The 22,175-nt window shown below is 36.9% G+C and overlaps 1 protein-coding gene across 1 annotated transcript in view; it reads right to left on the bottom strand.

Moving 5' to 3' along the window:
* Positions 1 to 20,367, bottom strand: part of LOC150104484 (RIMS-binding protein 2-like) — a 635,427-nt gene extending 615,060 nt beyond the window's left edge. The window contains exons 1-2 of the mRNA XM_090395563.1: positions 20,238 to 20,367; positions 2,716 to 2,967 (exon numbers count right to left, since the gene is read on the bottom strand). Of these exons, the coding sequence (XP_090251689.1) occupies positions 2,716 to 2,967; positions 20,238 to 20,367 (382 nt within the window). The remainder of the gene's footprint in view (positions 1 to 2,715; positions 2,968 to 20,237) is intronic.
* Positions 20,368 to 22,175: the final 1,808 nt, after the last annotated feature.

Genomic DNA, 22,175 nt, shown 5'->3' with positions numbered 1-22,175 from the left:
CATTTTTTCTCCTCTCTTTCTCACCACCCTCTCTTTCAAACGTGCACTCATGTTCCCCACAACATTCTTGTTACTAACACTTTCTGTCATCAATTTCATATTTGCATTCATCAGTTCCTCGTTCAGGTCACACTTCGCACACACCCTTCTTCCATCCATGCTAAACATCCACAAATCATTTATGTAATCGAAAGAATACATATAACAGATCTCACACTTAACGAAACGACTGAAATCTAAATTAAAATCATGGAATGACAATGACGGCGTCATTTTTTTTTTCCCTGAAGGTTACTAAGTCTAATAATAACGATTTCGTAATTAAGTTTAGGCAAAAAATTCCCCCTCACTAATAATACCGGTAGCGCACAACATTTACAGCCACTCTTACTTAAACAATTATGCATATATACTTAATTATTCCTAGAATAACTTATCTCAATCAGGAGCTCTTCTTAGACACGTCCACAGCACTTGGCTCACTAGCGCCAACTCATATGATATTCATGGTTGAAAACAATGATTCTCAAAAGGTATATGGAACCGAAAAACGATTTCATCTTGTACGCTGCTCTTTTTAAGAATGGAAACTTTTTTCTATCCACTAGATTCCAGAAGTTTTCATCTGTTATATGAGATTTTAGCGTAATGTCATTCTGAAGATCCAATATTTCTAGCTCCAGTTCTTCAGCATTTACTTGAACAAGCTTTGCAATGCTGCAGCTATTTCCATTATATTTACTTGGCAAGTAAAAGGATTGATAAAAAAATGAGATCATTGGCTTGGTGATAGTAAATTCCTGAAATCTCTTTTCAAACTGTTCTTTAAGCACTTGAAGATGTTTAACAAATGGTGACAAGTTAAATTCACTATTGCCTACCATTTTTTTCATATTTGGGAAATGAACGGGAGATCCCATCTGCAGATATGATATCCACAAATCCAGTTTTGCTTTAAATGAGTTTACAGAGCCTATCATTTTAGCGACATGTCTATCTTTTCCTTGCAACTCCAAATTTAAAGAATTCAATTTTTCCATGATGTTGTGAGAAAACAAATCCAACAGTCAGCAAAAGTCATTTAGTTCATCAAAATTTTCATTTTTGATGTGAAAATATTTTTTTATTTCTTCACTTAAGCTTAAAAATCTTGTAAACTTCACCTTTACTGAGCCAACGTACTTCAGTATGCAGGATGAGATCAGGTTCTTTATCTTCAATGTCATGCAATAGAGCCTTGAAAAGTCGGTGCTGCAAAGGGGCTGCTCAAATGGAGTCGATTATTTTTGTAACAACTTTCATAACATGTCCTAAGAGCAGTATTTTACTGCACAAAGCTTCCTGGTGGATAATACAGTGGTAGGACATAAAGTTTGGAAATGAATGATCTTTCTTGCAGAGTGAAATAAATCCATTGACATTGCCAACCATTGCTGGTGCTCCATCAGTAGTTATCGCAGACAGCTTGTGCAAAGGCATATCTATCGACTTGGAGTATATTCTGAATGTATTATAAATATATTCACCCATTGTTCGTCCTTTCATGGGTAATATTTTCAGTAGATCTTTTATAGTGAAGTTACTAAATATCATTCTCACCATAACTGCGAACTGTGCTGTGTCTGATACATTTGTTGACTCGTCAAATTGTAAAGAGAACCAATTACATTTTTTCCAAGTCACTTTTTAACTGAGTTTGTATGTCCATTGAAATTACATGTATTCTTCTTGTGACAAAATCTTGTATTGTCAGCAATACAAGATTTACAATTGAATTGTAAATTCAATTTCACGTTTGTTAGAAAATCCCTCAAATAAACAATCAGCACCAGTCAAAAATGCTTCTTTTAATAACTCGCCATCTTGGAATGGTTTTTTATTCTTTGCGAGCATGTGAGAATTTTTTAAAGAAGCAATGGTGGCATCTTTAGATGTTACATGTTGAAAACCAACTGTTGGGCAGACAGGTTCGATTTTAGTTGATTTATTTTTTTCGTTCTTATTTCAGATTTAAGTGGATAATTCATATTAAAAGTGGCATGCATTGTCAGGAAGTGACATTCGACATTATGTTTTTTCGGAATTGCAACGCTACTGTTGCACAACAAACGAACACAATTATCTTTAAAATTAACAAAACAATATGTATCCTAGTCAGTGTTAAAATTATAGGTTTGTTGTCTTTTACTTGATTCACTCATTTTAGGATTAAAAATCAAAATATTTCAAAAATTTAAGTACAAGATACCATTAAAATTATGCGCATATAACTAGCAACGGATAATGAACAACTTCGAATGTGCATCTACTTTACATTGTATGTGTTTAATACTCGTCATGTGTCATTAATGCATGCGTCATATAGCATGCCATGAATTGTTGCGTGATGTGCACGTGATTATTTCAAACTATACGACACACGGCTGAACAGCAGCGGGCACACACAAATTGGTCAACGGGCATCATGGTGCCGACGGGCATACGGTTGGGAATGCCTGGTGTAGATGATGAAGGCAGTTGTGGTTCATTGTAGCTGGTGGATTGAGTGGTGGAGACGGAGAGTTGTAGAGTGGTGCCCTTCCTTGATGAGTCTTTGGACTCCCTGGAGGTGTCACATAACAATAATAACAACAATAATAATCATCTGCATATGAAATATTCATATTAAATAATAATGTTGTTTTTTAAAATATGTTGCATATTAATAACTCCTACCTTCATTAGATGCAATAGAAGCAGTGGTGGTAGATGGAGACAGGTTCTGAATCATATCATTAGTGACTTTTGCACCATGAACTATGCTGCTGCAATGACTAACTGGAGATGCAATTAAGGACAAAGAAGATAGAGATACTGGCGAAGTGGCAACAGACATTACTGATACTGTAGGCTGTGATCCATTATCATTTTCTGAAGAATGGTGGATATGTAACGGTGAATGTAATGGAAGCAAGGGTGAGTGCGATTCTGTAAAAAATAGTAGCATAACAAAAAATTAATATATATTGTGAAACAGCAATAACAAATCTTATTGCATTGTAGGTGATATGCAACTATGAAACATTACTGAAAAGGCTTCTTATATGCTTAAAGGAAATTGATTTTGCAATTATATGGCTACTGGAAGAAAGGATAAATCTGGAAAATTGACCTTAGTGAAGGCATTGAAGAGAATGAACAAGGATTGAATACTAAATAATACTGATGATAATAGGAACATTTGCAGAAGGTAGCATGTATTTTTTTAACAAGGGCTCATATCACCTAATCATGTTTCATGATTCAGTAAACAGCAATAACTATATTGAAAAGAGAAGAACATATACAATAACTTTATCCTTTCTTCAAGATTTTCACGATTCTCATGGTTGCTACATGAGAACTATGCTGAAATTCAAGTAGATGGGGATGAGTAGTCAGCTGGGTGGCTGGCTGATCAATAGAAGCCAATGAGTTAAGCACAGAGTGCAGCATCTTGGGGAAAAAAAAAAAGTGACAAGCTAAGTAAGTACCACTGTTTTTAAATTTGAATATCAACAGATAGGGGATGATCAACTGATGACACTAAACTGAGGAGAGCAATGGCAGAATGCTCTGCCATTACTCTCCTCATCTGATGTGTTTTTAATACGAGAATTTCAATAGGCTATCACTCTGAAAAGTGAATAGGCATATTACTTGAACATTACCAGGTATAAAGTCATGCTCTTTGGCCAGAGGAGATAAGATGAGCTATGCTGTATTAGTGGAGTTTTGCAGTTTTACTTTAGGTTAGGGATTTGAGGGTACTGGTGGATATCAAGTTGTAGTTCAGGAGAAACATTGCAAAGGTGGTAAATGTTATGCAGAAAATTGCTGTCAAAATTATTACTACTACTATTATTATTACATAACCTCCATGAATTCTGCAGACTCACAATGGCAGGTCCAACTAACAATGTATCCATTGTAATGAACATTTACCTGATTTGCAATCCTAGCAGTTACAATGCATTCCACTCACCCACTAAATTCCATGTAAAAAATCAACTACTCACCTCCTTCACCACGCATTTACACCACTTCCAGGGATGGCCACTTGTGCTTGCCTTTTCACCCTCCACTTTGTTTGCAAACCCCTCTATATTAATCTGCTAAAATCCCCTCACTAACTTAAGCATTACTCATATCACCTCTTTTCTGATTATCCACCAAACTTTGCAATTTACATTCCACCAACTGCTCCACATAACCAACATTTCAGGGTCTCCAGTCAAGTTGAAGTTTCTGGAGTAAAAACTATGTAGAACTGGAATGAAAATAAATAATTAATAATCTAAATTAATTATTTACGTGCTGAGTTTCACTTGATCAAGCTAGGATTAGCAGAGGCACTTTACATACATACTCAGCAATGACTGAGAATGAAATCATACTTTTAAGACATACTCTGTGTGTGTGTCATTTCATTCTCAGTCACTGCTGAGTGTGTGGTTAAGTGATTGATAATCCTAGCTGGAGCTGGTGAAATGTCAGGATGTAAATAATTAATTTAGATTTATTTATTTTACTCTCTGGAGCTGGAGCTAGCAAAGCATTGATGTGTAAATAATTAATTTTGTTAGTAAATTATTTATTTTAATTCCAGGTCCACATAGTTTTTACTTTAGAAACTTCAACATGAATCGTTACAACAGCTATGGAAATCTGAATAGAGAAATTAAAAGAAAGGACTGAATCGAGAAATATTCTAGTCACAACATTATATTTGTCACTTGTCTCCAGACACTTTCCAGTGTTTTCACGTCCCAAAATCCCACCTTAATCTTAATATAACAGCCCATTTGTAGTATAAGAGTTCATATGTGCTACTACCTTATCCCTACTGATGAGCAGTGATATGGAGCCGGCACAACCACCACTATATCTATGCTTTTCAATGTACCCCTTAACAGAGTAACAATGCAATGTGCAGGCTTTGCGACACTTGAATGCACTCCTAAATTTAAATCCATTGTCAATCATCATGCATAGATCTCAAATCTTATCCACTTCCTAAAGAACAGTTCCAGCAATGCAGTACACTATCTCTGCAATCTAAAGTGCAACACCTTCCACTTATTAAAATTAAAACTAAATTCCATTTGTTTGTCCAGGCTAAAAGTCTATTCAAATCTACCTGAATATAATTAGCATCACAACAATCATTATAATTCTCAAAAACCTTTCATCACCAGCAAACAACTGAAGATCCTTAAGTCAACTCTCAAATATATCATTAACAAGTAACTCAAAAAAAAAATGCCCCAAAAACAGAACCTTGCAGGATACCATTGGATATCCTTTCTTTTTTTAAAGAAACTGCCTCAACACAACTTGCCAGTATTATTTTGAGAGCCCAACTCCAATTCACCTAATCAATCTATTATTGATTTTCGCTTTCCACAGCTTGTATGTCAACATATCAGATTCCTTTGCAAAATGCAAGAACATCATCACCATTTTCCTGTGTACCCTAGAGGGTATTACAGAATATTATAACACCACTACATAATTAAGTTTACATTACTAATATCCTATCAATAATTTTCCTCCAGATAAGTCAATCACTTGTCAGCATTCCAATATTGTTATATTATCAGTTTAAGTAACTATACCACCTCAGATTAGCTCTGCTCACACATGTCAAGTCCCTTCCTAATATACTCATTTTTAGTATAATATTGTCATCTGTTGGGTCCTAATTTTTATCAGAACTCTCATACCTGTTGTCTCTAATCCTTGATCAAATGCTTTTTATTTCTTTTTTTTTCTAACCCAATCCTCAAATCCAAAAGTTAAAAATGGATTGAACACCACTGTCCTGTATACTGCTAATTTAGTGTTAGCTAAATTCTGTCTTATTCCATATAAATTTCTTCAACTAGCTACACCTCCTTACTAGCTTTGCATGTTCTGTTGTCTATTTCCATATTTAATATGTCATCTTCAGTAAGAATTGTGCCTAAAATTATGATTCCACAGAGGTCAGGAAGATAATAATAACAAAATATAATAATAATAAATAGCTGAAATATTTGCTTAACTTTTATATCAATGACATTGTCCATGGATTGCAAGGGGATATTCAGTTGTTTGAGGATGATGCGAAGCTGGGAAGGGTTATTAGTAATAGTGCAGATGTGGTAGCCCTGCAAGAGGATTTGAATAAGCTAGATAGATGGGCAAATGAATGGGGGTTTCAGTTTAATGTAGCAAAATGTAAAGTCTTGAGGTTTGGGACACATCAATGGGATGCTGCATATGCTATGGGAGGAGTTAAACCAGAGGAAGTAGGAGAGACAAGAGATCTGGGGTTGATGATTGATAGAAACCTGAAATATAGGGGACATATTGCAAAGTTAGTTAAGGTAACACAGAGGATTGCTGCAATAATGAGAAGGACACTGACCTGCAGAGATAAAAGGGTTATCATTCCATTGTATAAGACTCTGATCAGACCACACTTAGACTATTGTTCTCAGATCTGGTTTCCCAGGATTTGAAGGGGATAAATTAACTGTGGAAAAGGTACAAAGGCAGATAACAAAGATGGTGTCAGGACTGCACAATGTTAGTTATGAGGATTGGCTGAGGGAGTGTGGACTGCAGGGTTTGGTGGATAGAAGAAGGAGAGGTGATATGATTGAGACTTTTAAAATGTTGAGAGGTGGTTATAGGGTTGACGCTGGAGAGTTCTTTTGCTTGGTTGAACAGTGGGAAGGAGTCATGACAAGGGGCCATCCCTGGAAGTTACGAAAGGAAACTGTGAGCAAGAGGGCAAGGAGTGGTTTGTTTGCATGGAATGCATTGCCTGATAGAGTGGTGAGAGCGAGAACGGTCAATGCATTTAAGGAGTGGTATGATAGCCTGTGTTTCCTAGAAGGGACCTCCCTCGATGAGTCTTGATAGACTTGTGTTTCTAAGAAAAGACCTCCCATGATAAGTCTTTTGACTCCATGGAGGCCTGAATAATAATAATAATTTTACTTCTTCTATAGGGTTCACCATTAAGAATGCAGTTGAAGTTTTCTATGTTCCTGCCTATTTTCATAGAACAGTTCCAGTAATTTGTTCTTTTTATAGATGATCTTCATATGACATTTATTACTGCAGTTATTCCATATAGTTAAAGAACTGTGGGGCCTTGCACTGGGTGTATTTAGGAGTACAACATCACAGAATAAACAAAGAGCTAAGTGTGATATTTCTGATCCTGATATCGGATTTGATGCCACTTTCCTTATTAAGGAAAGTGGCATCAAAAAGGTAATCCATATAGATGATTAATGAAAGTAAGGATAGCACATCCTTGTACACTTGATCTTCTCCTATTGATGTAACATAATAAAGGTCAAAACTGATCTGGGTAGTAACCTTTCCCATAATGCATAGCACTACACACATGTCCAAAAGGAAAGGATGTTTGCTTTGCATTATGGGATACTAAGACACAATGAATGCAATATCATTAGCAACTATATACAAGTAACCTAGTCAGGAAGATATTTCACTCATAAATTCTGTATGCTTACACTTGGATAAAGGATTAAACAGGAATATAATTGTTGCATGAATTGCTAATTGAATATAAATGTGGAGCTGCTAGCATGCAAAGACAGAGGTAAAGCATGTTGCAAGTTCTTAAAAAAATAACATAAGTATTAGTAATAAGGAAAGATAGTTTTTATTTCATTGCCAATACTGGTTTTTAAGTTTGCAGTATTCAAACTGGTGCTTTTTGTATGCTTTTATTGCCTCAGTATTGTATCTAACTCTATCAATTGTACTCAGCTGCCAGTTTAGCAACTCACCTAGCCTATCACTATTTTAAGACTACATTATTGAGAATCAAACTGGGGAAAATGTTTGTCAAACGTGTTTCATGAGCAAATGCAATAAGTGTGAAGAGAGTAAGAAGAGTGACAGTTGTGACTTGAAAGATGAAATGCGTGATAATGCAATTGGCATAGTTAGTGTTGCAAGTGGTATGACTGACTGTAAAAATGATGCATTGGAAAATGAAGAAAATAATCAGATGGTAATGGGAAGGATAGCGTACTTATGTAGAATTCTCACAGAACAAAATTTGAGACTGAGTGTTTGTAGAAATGACTGGCATATAGTATGACACAGAAATGAAAGAAAAGGGAGAAAAAGAAGAGCATGTAAGAGTGCAAGCATGAAAAGAAAGATTAGGTTTTGTATGGTGATTCATTGATATAAGGTTTCCCTGAGGAGAGTGTGATCAAATCATGTTTTCATGGAGCTAAATTAAGGATGTCAGAAATGCTGTAAGGATGCAGAGAGTTAAGGTGAAAGAGATGTTTATTTTAGCTGGTACAAATGATTTAGCAGGTGACAAGTGTGGTATGTGAGAAGACATGACAGAGTTGCTAATTCATGTGGCAAAGTAAAAGTTGTGGTTCTGTTGCCACAGTATGACTGAGGTGAGCTGAGAGAGAAAGAGCTGTAATCATGAATGAGTCAGATGCAGATTGTGCAAGAGATATGGTGTGGAGTTTGTGGATTTCTGGAGTGAGTTTGATAGACGGAAGGAGTTATAGTGGATGGCTTGCATCTAAATGGGTTTGGTATCTGGTGTCTTGAAAAAGTGTTGTACAGTGAGAGTAGAGAAGTACAAAGTCAAGGAAACTAGAATGTTTAGGGGAAGATACAGGTGAGTGTGGGCCAGGCAACCTAGATGTTAGTAAGTGGGAGAGTGATCACTTGGGAAATGTAGCATCCCAGGTTAACTTTAGTCAGCTAAGTAACACAAGATGTAAGGGAGGTGGTGGGATTGCAGTTTATTTGCAGTTTATAAATACTAATACCAGAAGTATTCGAAATAAAGCTGAAGAGTTTATGGCATTGGTTAGTGCAACTTGGCCAACAGTTATAGACATTAGTGAGACATGATTGAGCAATGATGATTTCATCACAGGAATAGAATGAAAGGATTATAGTGCTTTCAGAGAGGACAGAAGGAAAAGGGCAGGGGGGGGGGGGCTTTCTAATGATAACACAGAAGTAAAGTCAAAAAGAGTAGAAGTTCATTAGGGAAACAGAGATTTAGAGGGAAGTTCATTTGAGTCTATCTGGTGCAAGATAGAGCCCAACAGGACTAAATATGTAATTGGCTGCTGCTATAATCCAAAGAGTATATGGGAAAATGTAGATGACATGCACTTGCAAATTAGCATGTTGAGTACAGGTCGAGTAATTATTATGGGAGATTTCAACTATGGGGGACATAGAGTGGGAGGAGGAATGGTCACAGGCAGGGAAGGAAAAGGAATTTATACAGCTGCTTAGTGGATTTTGCTGTGTGACAAATAAAAGAAAGAATGACTATGGAAGGATGACTTTAAAAAAGTGCTGATGGTGGGGAAATAACATAACCAAATGAAATAGTTGAATTATTGAGTGAGCATATTGCAGGAGTGTACCATCTAGGTAGTGACATTGCAATGCCAGATGTGGCACTGACTAGTAGGAGAATGGAGGCTGAAGAAATGAAAATGCTTAAAATATCACAGAACCTCAATATGAACATAGTCATGGTATTAGATGGCATATCAGCCTGTGTATTATGAAAATGTGCAAGGGAATTATCAGCTTCTCTGATCAAGCTGTTTAGTTTAGCCTCAGTAATGGGAAGGTGTGAACAGAGTGGAAAGAGGACAAAACAGTCCCATTGCTAAAGGACGCTCCAAGACACAAGTAACAAATTATAGGCCAATCAGCATCTCAGGAGTGGTGGCTAAGGTATTAGAGAAATTAGTGAAAGACAGAATTCAGGACTAGGTGGATAGGAATATGATACTCTATATGGGGCACAATGGTTTTGCAAAGGACAGTCTTGCCTTAGTAATCTGCTTACTTTTTTACAATCAAATGACAATGGAGTTGGATAAGAGAAATGGCTACAGTGATACTGCTAAATTTTGCAAAAGCATTTGACAAGATTCTACATAGAACTCTATTGCATAAATTGGACAGATATCAAAGAGTGGTTTGTGGAGCATCCAGGAGGAGGAAAGTGACCAGTGTACCACAGTGCTCAGTACTTGGTTCTATGTTGTTTAATTTGTATATCAAACATATAGGAAATGATCTGACAGGAAATATTCAGCTGTGTGCTGACAATGCTAAAATGGGAAGAGCAATGCTGAATGAAAGTGATAAGCAGATCCTGCATGTAGACAACTATAGCAATAAAAACTTGAAGGAGACAGCATGCAGCAATAAAGGAACTAGATTTTTGGATTTCTTGAGGTACAACTATCTTAGGCAGCACGTGGTGGAGGGAACACAAGGATCGAAAGTTTCAGATTTGTTCATAGCATCAGAGGATATGATTTTGTCTGGAATGTCATACCGGCCGATTGTATATCTCGAGTGAAGAAAATGAAGCAACTGGAGTCAATTGCAGAAGAAAAAGAGATTATGTAAGACACATAAAGAGACAGGAGGAATGTAGGACTCAGGATAGGAAAATGACTAATAGTGTAAGGATAGAAAAATTATAATATAACAGGAGAGTCGTGCTACAATCCAAAGAGAATTCCAAGGAGTTTTTTTTGCTATGTGATGAGTAGAAGGAAAAAATGATAGTGGATGGATTACCTTGCTGGATGTTGATGGGAATCAGATGACCAAAGCAGATGACACAGTTGAGCTATTTAATGATCGCTTTATTAGAGTGTTCCATCCTGGTACAGCAGGCTTTGTTCCTAGAAGGATAATGAGTAATGAAGTGTTAGAAGTGAAGAAAGAGGCCGTATTCCAAATACTGAGTAAGCTAAATGCTACTCAGAGAGGGGGCATAGATGAAATTTCATAATGTGTTTTAATAGAATGTGCTATGGAACTGACTGTGCATGTTTAATGAAAGTCTTGCAATGGCATAGGTTTCTGGAGAGTGGATGATGGGTAAGATAGTACCACTGTATAAGTATGATGTAGAATGGAGGTATCAAAGTCGGCCTGTTTGTATACAGAATTGAGCAGATGAAGGCAATGTTATTTATGCAGGCCAGCATGAAGTTTGTTAAAGGGTGCTCTTGTTTCAGGAATCTGGTAACCTTTTACAATAGAGTAACAAAAGCAGCGAATGAGGGAAAGGAATACAATATCATTTTTTAATGTTTTTCCAAGGCATTTGACAGGGTACCACATAACAAGTTGATTTTTAAGTTACAACATATGGGTTTGGATATCAGATTGGTGGATTGGATTGATGATTGGCTTGCTGGTAGATATCAGTAAGTTTGTATATGGCAGAGTAATATCAGGGAATATGAAGGAAGTGTAAAAAGAGTAAAGAAAGTTCCAAAGGGTTCAGTATTGAGACCATTACTGTTCAGCCTTCATGTCAATTATATTTTCACAGGACTATGGAGAGATCTCGGGATATAGTGAAAAAGGTTGTGAAGAGATCTCAGAGAACTGCTGAAATGTCAAGGAGGACACTGATTTGAAACACCCTGTACAATGGTCCCATTGTACAGGGTGTTTCAAAAGGGGGGGGGGTATACAATGTTGAATGACAATAGAAGGTAAATAGCAGTAGATGAACAATTTTCATTACCATGTAAATATAGCGTAACATTTGAAAATTCAACACAGACAGTTAAAGTTCGATATGACTACCTCCAGTAATTCTGCAGACGTTCCACCTGTAATCAACTTCCTGCCACATGCATCACAGTATATCTGGCATAACATCAGCAATGGTGACAATAATTCTGGAATGCAGCTCATTCAAATTGGCTGGTAGTGGAGGTGGTACGAACACTAGATCTTTCGCAAAGCCTCACAAGAAAAAACCTAACAGTGTAAGGTTGGGAGAATGTGGTAGCCATGCTACAGATATCCCTCTACCAATCCAACTGCCTAGATAATGGATGTCAAGGTATGACCTTACGTCTGTCAGTAAATGATGTCTTGCTGGAAATGTAAGTGTCCGGTCATAGTCATTATTGTCTAATTCCAGTATTTAGTACCCTTGTAGCATGTCCAGATACCTACCACCAGTAACGGTAGACTGAAAAAAATAAGGTCCACACACTTTCTTCTTGCTTATGGCGCAAAAAACATTAGCCTTTGGGGTGCAGCGAAGATGTTCTACAATGACATGTAGATTTTAGCTTCCCCATATTCTACAGTTGTGTTTGCTTGCCCACTTATGTGAAAAGTGCATTCATCAATGAAAACGATCGTGTCCTAAAAGTCCTCATTTTTTTCTATTCTAGTGATCATTTCCATACAGAAATTCTGGCATATCTTCTTGTTGTCTTTCTTCAAATGTTGTACGAGAGTAAATTTGTAGGGCCTTAAATGTAGACATCAAAAAACACACCACACCGTCACATGTGGAATTCCAATTTGACGAGATGCCCATCTGGTTTACTTTCCAGGGCTGTGGAAACTTCCCCGAACTTCTTCCACAACAGTATCAGCAGTCCATGGCCTGCCCATTGACCTTGGATGACACACACAGAACAGTCTGTTTCCACAAAATTCTTGTGTGGAAATTCCTCTGCACTTGTGTTGCAGACTTTGTTTACTCAAACCAAAACACACAAAGTGCTCGCTCTGCACCATCAAAAGTCACCATTTTCAAATGGCGTGATATATCACACATGTAGTTGTCATTTGGTAATAAAGTTACAAAAACATTACCAAACATGATCAAACATTGATGTGTTTCACCACATTATGACACTCACTCAGCTTTTGTATGTCCTCAGAGTTTTATCTCTGTTCTCCTGCAAAGTTGTATACACCCTTTTGAAACACCCTGTATAAAGCTTTGATCAGACCAAGTCTGTATTTTTGTATTCAGATCTGGTCACCAAGATTTGAAGATGAGGTTACCTTGGAGAGGGTTCAGAGGCAGATAACATCAATTATGATGATATGATGAGATATGATTATGATGAAAAGATATGATACCAACTAATGTAAAAAAAATTCACATATGGAATTTGTGAAACAATGCTAAGGCAGTATAACTGTCTACACAAACACAGCAAACAGTAACTTATCAAATTTAGAAAAACTACATATGAAGAATCATTTCAATGGTGATATAGAGATGCAATACACACCAAGAAATAATCAAATCCCTAATGGCAAAACACAAAATCCTGAGTACAAAGAATCTAAGGCACTATGTACTATTATTAAGACATTTCAACAATGCTTAACATAATAACAGAGAAACATATCGCATAACAAGACCAAATACAACATTTTGTACGGACCTGCCGTGAGGGTGCATTTTATACTCACATTACTCAAGAACTTGTCATATAATGTAAAACATCTGAACAGTTAGAGAACATTAAAAGCCAAACTATGGAAATTGTATCAGCACATTTAGAGCTGCAACAGCTGCCATACGTTACAAACATAAAACATAGTAACCACGGAAACAAATGCTAACAAAAAATAAATAAAAAAGTTTAGTTAATCATTAATCCTACTGGCTTCAGAAACACTTACACTAGATTTGAAGTCAGTGGAGTACTTCACCTCATCATCCTTTTACTGTGAAAATTAGCACCTAACTCATTTACATATATCATTTCCATTCCTTACATCACATTACCCTATTACTGAACATTAAAAATTTTTGATTGATAAAAAATATTATCATCATCAAACCTCCATGGTCATCAAACATCCAGTAATAACTGATATGATGAGTCAAAAGACTCATCATATCAGTTATTAAAAATGAATGTACTCAGTAATTTGTATGCTGAGTTTTTGTAGTAATAAAAATGGAATAACAATGTCCTTCATTGTTTATATGTGAATGAAGTGTATAATGATAAATGATGATAGTGATATGGGAAAAAAATTATCTATATTAATATTCATAAAAAAAAGAAAGAAACTGTATATGGAATTTTTGTGTTGAACAGAAAATGTAACAATGTTTTAATTGTATGTATGTAAATGTTCTGTATGATAATTAAAAATATTATTCAAAAAAATATTCCTGACTTATGTACTATGTATATTTACATAAGAATGTACTTTTTATTCCATGTTTGTATACATACTGAAAATATAACACATCAAGTGTATAAATGTAAATATTCTGTATGATAACACTTTCTCAAACCTTAAAAAAAAAAAATAATTAAATTAAATTTAAAAAAAAGCACTATGTATCTTATCTGATTACAAGATAAGTAATCAGATTATTATCTTGTGTAGTTATAAACATTAATTACCAACCAAAAATAAAATCTGTCTATCGGGTCTGAGTAGTAAGCCTCCCCCTCATAATGTATAACATCATACATGTCTGCTAGGAGATGCGTTTTTACATTATGGGAAATACTAAGGATAGTGATCAGAGTTTACTCCACCTTTACTACGAGTTGCCCCTGTCATGAAAAGTTTGCTTATACTTGGATCTCCGAAACTTTTATAGTTTCTATATTCGGCATGAAACTCTTGTAGTTTCTCTATTCAGCTTTGAAATAATGTTGGATTCAATATCAACTTAATTTGAATAATTTTGCATCGCCGAAGAGAAGCTTTTTGGCTCTCTTTTTTCAGTAATACTTGGTGCCTTTTGTGATGCGACACCTTTTTTGGCAACTCGTATGGTAAAGTATAAGTTCTGCATCACTTCAACCTGAGTATTTACATCTGGGTCTGGCTCCCACTGACAAGACCTCAACAAGGGTCGAAACCGGTTAGAAGCTTGGGTGATGAATGGCAATGCTGAGTTTTTGGAGTTTGACCAGTACATGAACATTCAACAAAGGTCGAAACCGGTTAGAAGCTTGGGTGATGAATGGCAATGCTGCAGCCCATGAAGTTTTAACTGAGGCTCGGCTGTTTGCTGTCACCCAGTCCTGGGTGGGGGGGGGGGAGGTAATGAATGGCAATGCTGTAGCCATGAAGTTTGCTGAGGCACAGCTGTTATCCCTCAGATGAGATAAGCAAATAAGCGGCTCTGGTCAGCGGTGGGGCGAGCCTGCCATGCTGTAGAGCCAACTGGTTCTGAGAGGTCTTGGTAGCAGGGTCAGCCTGTTACTGAGGGGAACAACACTGAGTTTTTGGAGTTTGACCTGTACTTGAACATTCAACAAAGGTTGAAACCGGTCTGGGTAATGACCCTCCCCATAATGTATAACATCATACATGTCCGCTACGAGGTGTGTTTTACATTATTGGAAATACTAAGGATAGTGATCAGAGCTTACACCACCTTTACTACAAGTTGCCCCTGTCATAAAAGGTTTGCTTACGCTTGGATCTGCCGAAACGCTTATAGTTTCTATGTTCGGCAGGAAACTCTTGTAGTTTCTCTAATCGGCTTTGAAATAATGTTGGATTCAATATCCACTAAATTTGAATAATTATGCATCACCAAAGTGAAGCCTTTTGGCTCTCTTTTTTTTCAGTAAAAAATATTACTATTATTTACTATATCTTTCTACTAAACAGAAATATCTATTAATTATATATTGTACATACTCTGTATGATCACATTTTGTCAACCTTAAAAAAATACATAAATTTAACATGCAATCATTGTGTTCCTTGTGTAGCTGTGAACTGTAAGAGTAAATTATTATTGTGATGTATTTGTACTACTAATAATACATGAATCATCTTGTTATATCAATCGCACATTATGCAAATTTGAATTACATGGAAAATGTAATATTATTGTGTAAATTTGACATTATATGTATAGAATTTGAGACATAATAGTATTAAAAATGATTATTAGAAAGAAATTACTATTTACTATTAGTACTGTTATCCCCTTCTTGGAGATGTGTTTTAGCATTAAGGGTAAATATTAAGATTAGTGATCAGAGCTTATGCCACCTTTACCACGAGTTGCCTTGGTCTTGCACTACCTGTAGGATCAGCTGGACTTGCATCATTTGCAGGCGCAAACTTGACTTATTGTCTGTTTGCTTACTTGGGAAATGGAGTAAAACCAGGTTTAAAATTGCTTGGTATTTTTAACATTTATTATACCCAAGGTAAAATACTTTCTACATATATATGTATATATATATATATATTATTAGTAACAGTGCTGATGTTTTGGCTCTTCAAGAAAACATGAAAAAGCTGAAAGAGTGGGCAAAAACATGGGGATGTCAGTTTCATGCAACTAAATATAAGGTTTTAAAATTTAGGATCCAAACGTTGGGATGCTTCATTTTGGTGAATTAAATAAATCAAGAAATTAGTTATATACTTGGTTTAATGCTTTATCCAAGTGTGAGCAAACAAGTTTGCTGAACTATTTTCAGGACTGGGACAACTCGTATAAAGAAGCTAATGACTTCACATCACTTGCCTTAGCATCCCATAATACACAGCACATCTCCTTGCAGACATGTATGATATGCATTATGGGAAGGAGTCACTACCCAGACTGGCTTCGACCTTTATTGAGGTCTCATTAGTGGGAGCCAGACCCATAGATGATACTAAAGGTGTGACACACCTTTTGGCTACTCGTATACGAAAATGTGACCTCTGCATTACTTCAACCTTATCACCTCTGGGTCTGGCTCCCACTGATGACACCTCAATAAAGGTCGAAACTAGTCTGGGTAGTGACCCTTCCCATAATGCATAGCATTATACATGTCCGCAAGGAGATGTGCACTGCATTATAGGATACTAAGGCAAGTGATGTGAAGTTATTAGCTTCTTTATATGGGTTGCCCTAATCCTGAAAATAGTTCAGGTGCAAACTTGTTTGCTTACACTTTAAAGCATTAAACCGAGTGTATAATTTTTTTTTCTTGCTATCTTTAATTTATAGTATAACCATGTGGAAAAACTTCCAACAACTTTGGTTTTGGTGAAGTTAAACTGGAAGAAGCAAAGGATCTTGAGATGATTGTGGATAGAGATTTAAAGTTCCAAAGCATATTTCAAAGGTTGTGAAAACATTTCAGAGAATTGCAGCAATGCTGAGAAGAACACTGATCATGAGAGATCAGTCTGCACGGTTAGCCTGGTGGTTCTGCGCTTCGCAACCATATGCCTGGGGAAGGAGTGTCCTAGGTTCGATTCCCATCAATGACGCGAGGAGCTTAAGGATCTTCCTCAGCCATAGCCAAGTTAGCCAGTGTTGGGTGTGAACAGCAGGGTTTTTTCCCTCCAGTTTATATGGAGTTTTTCATACTGCAAGCAGGCAAACCAGTCCCTTGAAAACACACAGATTACAGTCAGGAATACTGACCCAGCCATAGGCCTGATTTGTCAGCTATGCTGGTTCCGAGCCCGCATAAAATTTGGGGGAACTGAGATGGTGCTGTATCTCCCCTGTTAAGGGGACTCACGGCTGTTGTATCATCATATAATAAATTAAAAATGAGAGATAAAATCAAGTCCTTTCTTTTTTGGCTATTAACTAAATTCTGCAACCAACATACTTTCAACCTATCCTCATAGTGAGCATTTTGCAGACCTGTCACCAGCTTAGTCACACAACTCAGAATGCTCTCCACCACCTCCTGATCTCAAAAATACCTCAGTTTAAAAAAACTAATTGTGTGTACAGTAGTCACGTTGTAGCCGAATCACAGCCTTATATAAAGAGGGATAAAAACTTCTCTATTAGAAAACCGTTTTTCAAGATTCAAATAATCTTTCAGCTCTTTTACCAACTTCTACAATAGGACCATTATCAATGTGATACACAGTATGATCTTTTCAATCCTAAGTGCATAACCTTCCATTTTGCAACATTAAACTCATAACCATTATCCTTTGGCCACAATGCCAATTCATTTAAATCATCCAACAGGATATGTACATCACCTTTATTAACTATTGCCCCTGCCAGTTTTGCATCATCAGCAAACAACTGAATAACTATCCCCTTGCATCCTTCCCTTATCATTAACATACAAATTAAAAGTAGTTAGCCTCTAGAACATAAACCTGAAGCACTCAACTAGTTACCATAATATAATAAATTTAGTTTAATCCTTTATCCAAGTGGGAGCAAACAAAGTTTGTGCCTGAAAGTAACTTCAGGACTGGGTTAAGGTGGTACAACACCAGGGCAACTCGTTGCAAAGGTGGAGCAAGCTACCAACACTCCTATCTCGGTATCTCCTATAATGCAAAACATCTCCTTGCAGATATGTTTAATGTTATGCATTAAGGGAAGGGCCACTACCCAGACTAGTTTCGACCTTTATTGAGGTCTCTTCAGTGGGAGCCAGGCCCAAGTGGAGATATCAGGCAGAAGCATTAGCAGGTCATCTCTACCTATAGGAATTGCCAATTGATGTGCCACCCTTTTTTAATAATTTACTCTGGATTTAGAGAAAGATGTTGAAAGTTTATTTTTCACTTGGTTAGACTATAATAAATTTAGTTTAATCCTTTATCCAAGTGGGAGCAAACAAAGTTTGCACCTGAAAGTAACTTCAGGACTGGAGTAAGGTGGTACAACACCAGGACACTCCTTGCAAAGGTGGAGCAAGCTACCAACACTCCTATCTCCTATAATGCAAAACACATCTCCTTGCGGATATGTCTAATGTTATGCATTAAGGGAAGGGCCACTACCCAGACTAGTTTCGACCTTTACTGAGGTCTCTTCAGTGGGAGCCAGGCCCAAGTGGAGATATCAGAGTAAATTATTAAAAAAGGGTGGCACACCAATTGGCAATTTCTATAGGTAGAGATAACCTGCTAATGCTTCTGCCTGATATCTCCACTTGTCTCCACTTGTCTCCACTTGGGCCTGGCTCCCACTGAAGAGACCTCAATAAAGGTCGAAACTAGTCTGGGTAGTGGCCCTTCCCTTAATGCATAACATTAGACATATCCGCAAGGAGATGTTTTGCATTATAGGAGTTACCGAGATAAGAGTGTTGGTATCTTGCTCCACCTTTGCAACGAGTTGCCCTGGTGTTGTACCACCTTAACCCAGTCCTGAAGTTACTTTCAGGAGCAAACTTTGTTTGCTCCCACTTGGATAAAGGATTAAACTAAATTTATTATAGTCTAACCAAGTGAAAAATAAACTTTCATCAACTAGTTACCCTTTTTCTCCTAGATTCTGCTCCACTATATACTACTGTGGTGTCTTCCGTCGACCATCTGTTATCCATGCTCCCAGCTTTATATTATAATCTATTACAGATTCTGGGACTAGCCATTTCCAATGTCAGTATTTTCCATGCCACAATGTGTCAAATTCCATTGCAAAGTCCAACAGTATCATGGTCTAGCCATGATACTGTAGTCACTAATTCTGCTGTCACTCTATTATAAAATGTCAGTAAATTACCAAGGCAGGACCTACCTCTTACAAAGTCATGCTGCCTACCACAATGTTTATTCTATTCCTATCTAGATGGCATTGGTGTAGTTGCGGTTCATCATAGTTGGTGGATTGAGTGGTAGAGAGAGAGAGTTGTAGAGCCTTCCCTCGATGAGTCTTTGGACTCCCTGGAGATGTCATGTAATAATAACTTTCACTGCAGGATTTTATCTTTCAACAACTTTTCCAATACTTTTTCCACCACTACTGAGATGTTAATTACTCTGTAATGTGCTACTTTCGTCATGGAGCCACCTTTATGTAAAGAAACTACTTCATCCTCTTTCCTCTCCCTTGGAACCTTGCCAGAGATGAAACTTAGATTGAACAACTTCATTAGAGACACTAACAATTTTCTTGGCATTTGCATAGCACACAGACAGACATGCCATTCACTCCCACTGCTGTATTCACATTGATTTTTTTCAATATTCTGAACACCTCCTATTCATCTACCTCGTTACTCACATCAGTCTCTGTCACCTCAGTAACTGCAAAGTCACCACCTGGATGATATATTCTTATAAAGTGATCACTCAGCAGCTAGACTATTTCATTTGCTTCTATCACCTTCCAACCTTCAGCAAATGATTCAAGTCATCCTTTCATAGTTAGTGTTTCTGTTACTTGTTATATAACAAAAAAAAAACCCTCTTTTGGATTTACTTTGGGCTGCTTAGTTAATTTTCTGTCATAATCTGATTTGGCCAATCTAACCATATTAGTCACTCCTCTTGCTTGCAGAATATGCTGATAACATTTCTCTTTATATTCCCATCACAATATTTTCCTTTTTTTTGCAGCTTTTACTTTATATCTCTACTCATGTCTCTACTCATGAACTTAATCCCCACTTGGTTTATACTACTGACAATGGGTATGCTGTCTGATACTGCTTCTCTCAAATAATATTTGACAACTTTCCATGCACTACTGATATTCCTTTCTTGTAGTTTCTCAAGCCATGGCACTGCTCCAACATGCCTTCTAAATGCCATAACTACCAGCTTTATAGTTCAACATTAACCCTTTTGTGACACTCAGAGAATTCTACATGTTTAGCTGATTCCTAGAACAAGAATGCATGATCAATCTTCCAATTGCAGGCAAAATGCCTACCTTGATATAGAAACATCTTCTGATATTACTGTTAATATATGTCAATATTTTTAATATATGTTAGGTAATGAGACCTCATGTGCAGAATCCTGTGGTATACGCTGCTGATCATTTTAATTTTCTTAAACTAAGCACCTCTATACATCCATACATAACTCTAATAACTGTCATTCAGCTGCTCTTATATCCATGTCACAAATTTATTTTGAATACTCATCGTTCTGAGTTTGTAAAAAAACGACATTTGTGGAATCCTGTCCATGTGTATGAGTTATTAAAAAATATCAATGTGGGAGATTATTATTATTATTACAGGCAACTCCAAGGAGTCCTTATAGTCATCGAGAGAGGCCATAAACATCATGTCAAGAGCTATTCAGCATTTGCACAGTATCTATCGTATTTTGCTTTAAACTTATTTACAGTCATGCCACCCACAACAGACTGTGGCAGCTTATTCCACTCATTCACTACTCTCCAAGTAAAAAACTTAGTTCTAACACCCTAGCTAACTACACCCTTGCTCATTTTCTATGGAGGGCCTCTAGTTCTCCTACTACCAGACCTATTCTGAAAAATTTCCTCTCAATTAATATTGTAAAAACCCCTCAGTAATTTCAATGTCTCAATCATATCACCCCTTTTCAGTCTATCAGCTAGTTTCTGTAACCCACAAATCTTCAACCTGTTCTCGTAAGGTTCATTCCATAGACCAGATACAATCATGGTCACTCGCCTCTGGATCCTCTCTAAGTCCTCATCACCAACAAACCCTGACACACCCAGATCTGCACACAGTAGTCAAGATGGGGTCTTATCAAGCCTCGATAAAGAGGAACAATAACCTGCTTGTCTCTGATCGTCAGATTCTTCAGTAACCAAATGATCTAATGAGCTGCTTTAGCCACTTTTGCTATGTGCCCCCTTAATTTTAACTCACTATCCACTAACACTCAAGTCTCGGCCTTCATCAATTTTCTGGAGTATGGTTCCACCAATGTGGTATACTGCTGATAATCTTTTCATCCCAAAATGCTTAACCTTACACATTGCCACATTAAACTGACATCCATTCTCCTTGGTCCAGTCTGCCAATCTATCCAAATCATCTTACAAAATACTGATATCATGTGTATTCGCTATTGCTCTACCCAACTTTGCATCATTGGCAAATAACTGAACGGTTTCTCTCAGATCCTCTCCTATATCATTAATGAACAAATTAAATAACAGTGGTCCAAGAACAGAACCGTGTGACACACCACTGGTAATATCAAACCTTCTTTTGGATTCTACTCCCGAATAAGCTATTCTCTGACATCTCATCAACCACCCTCATATGCATCTCACCAACCTATATCCATCCCCATGTGCTGCAGTTTACTGATTAGAATTTCATGTGGGTATCCTGTCAAAGGCCTTTGCAAAGTCCAGCTGTATCACTGTAAACCCATTACCATTATCCAATTCAGTCATCACTGTATTATAAAATGTGAGCAAGTTACTTTGGCATGATGTACCCTTCACAAAACCATGCTGTCTCCCATACAGTATCCATTTCCATCTACCCATTCCTGTATTTTGCTCTTGACCAACTTCTCCAATATTTTGACAATGACTTCCTGATACGCTGATCAGTCGGTAATTTGCTACATCAATCTTGGAACCTCCTTTATGCAATGGAACT

Source organism: Typopeltis vanoorti, chromosome 7, assembly GCF_054136105.1.
Source record: "Typopeltis vanoorti isolate ZY-2024b chromosome 7, IOZ_Tvanoo_1.0, whole genome shotgun sequence".
Taxonomy (NCBI): Eukaryota; Metazoa; Arthropoda; class Arachnida; order Uropygi; family Thelyphonidae; genus Typopeltis; species Typopeltis vanoorti.
This window is presented reverse-complemented; position numbering and strand designations above follow the sequence as displayed.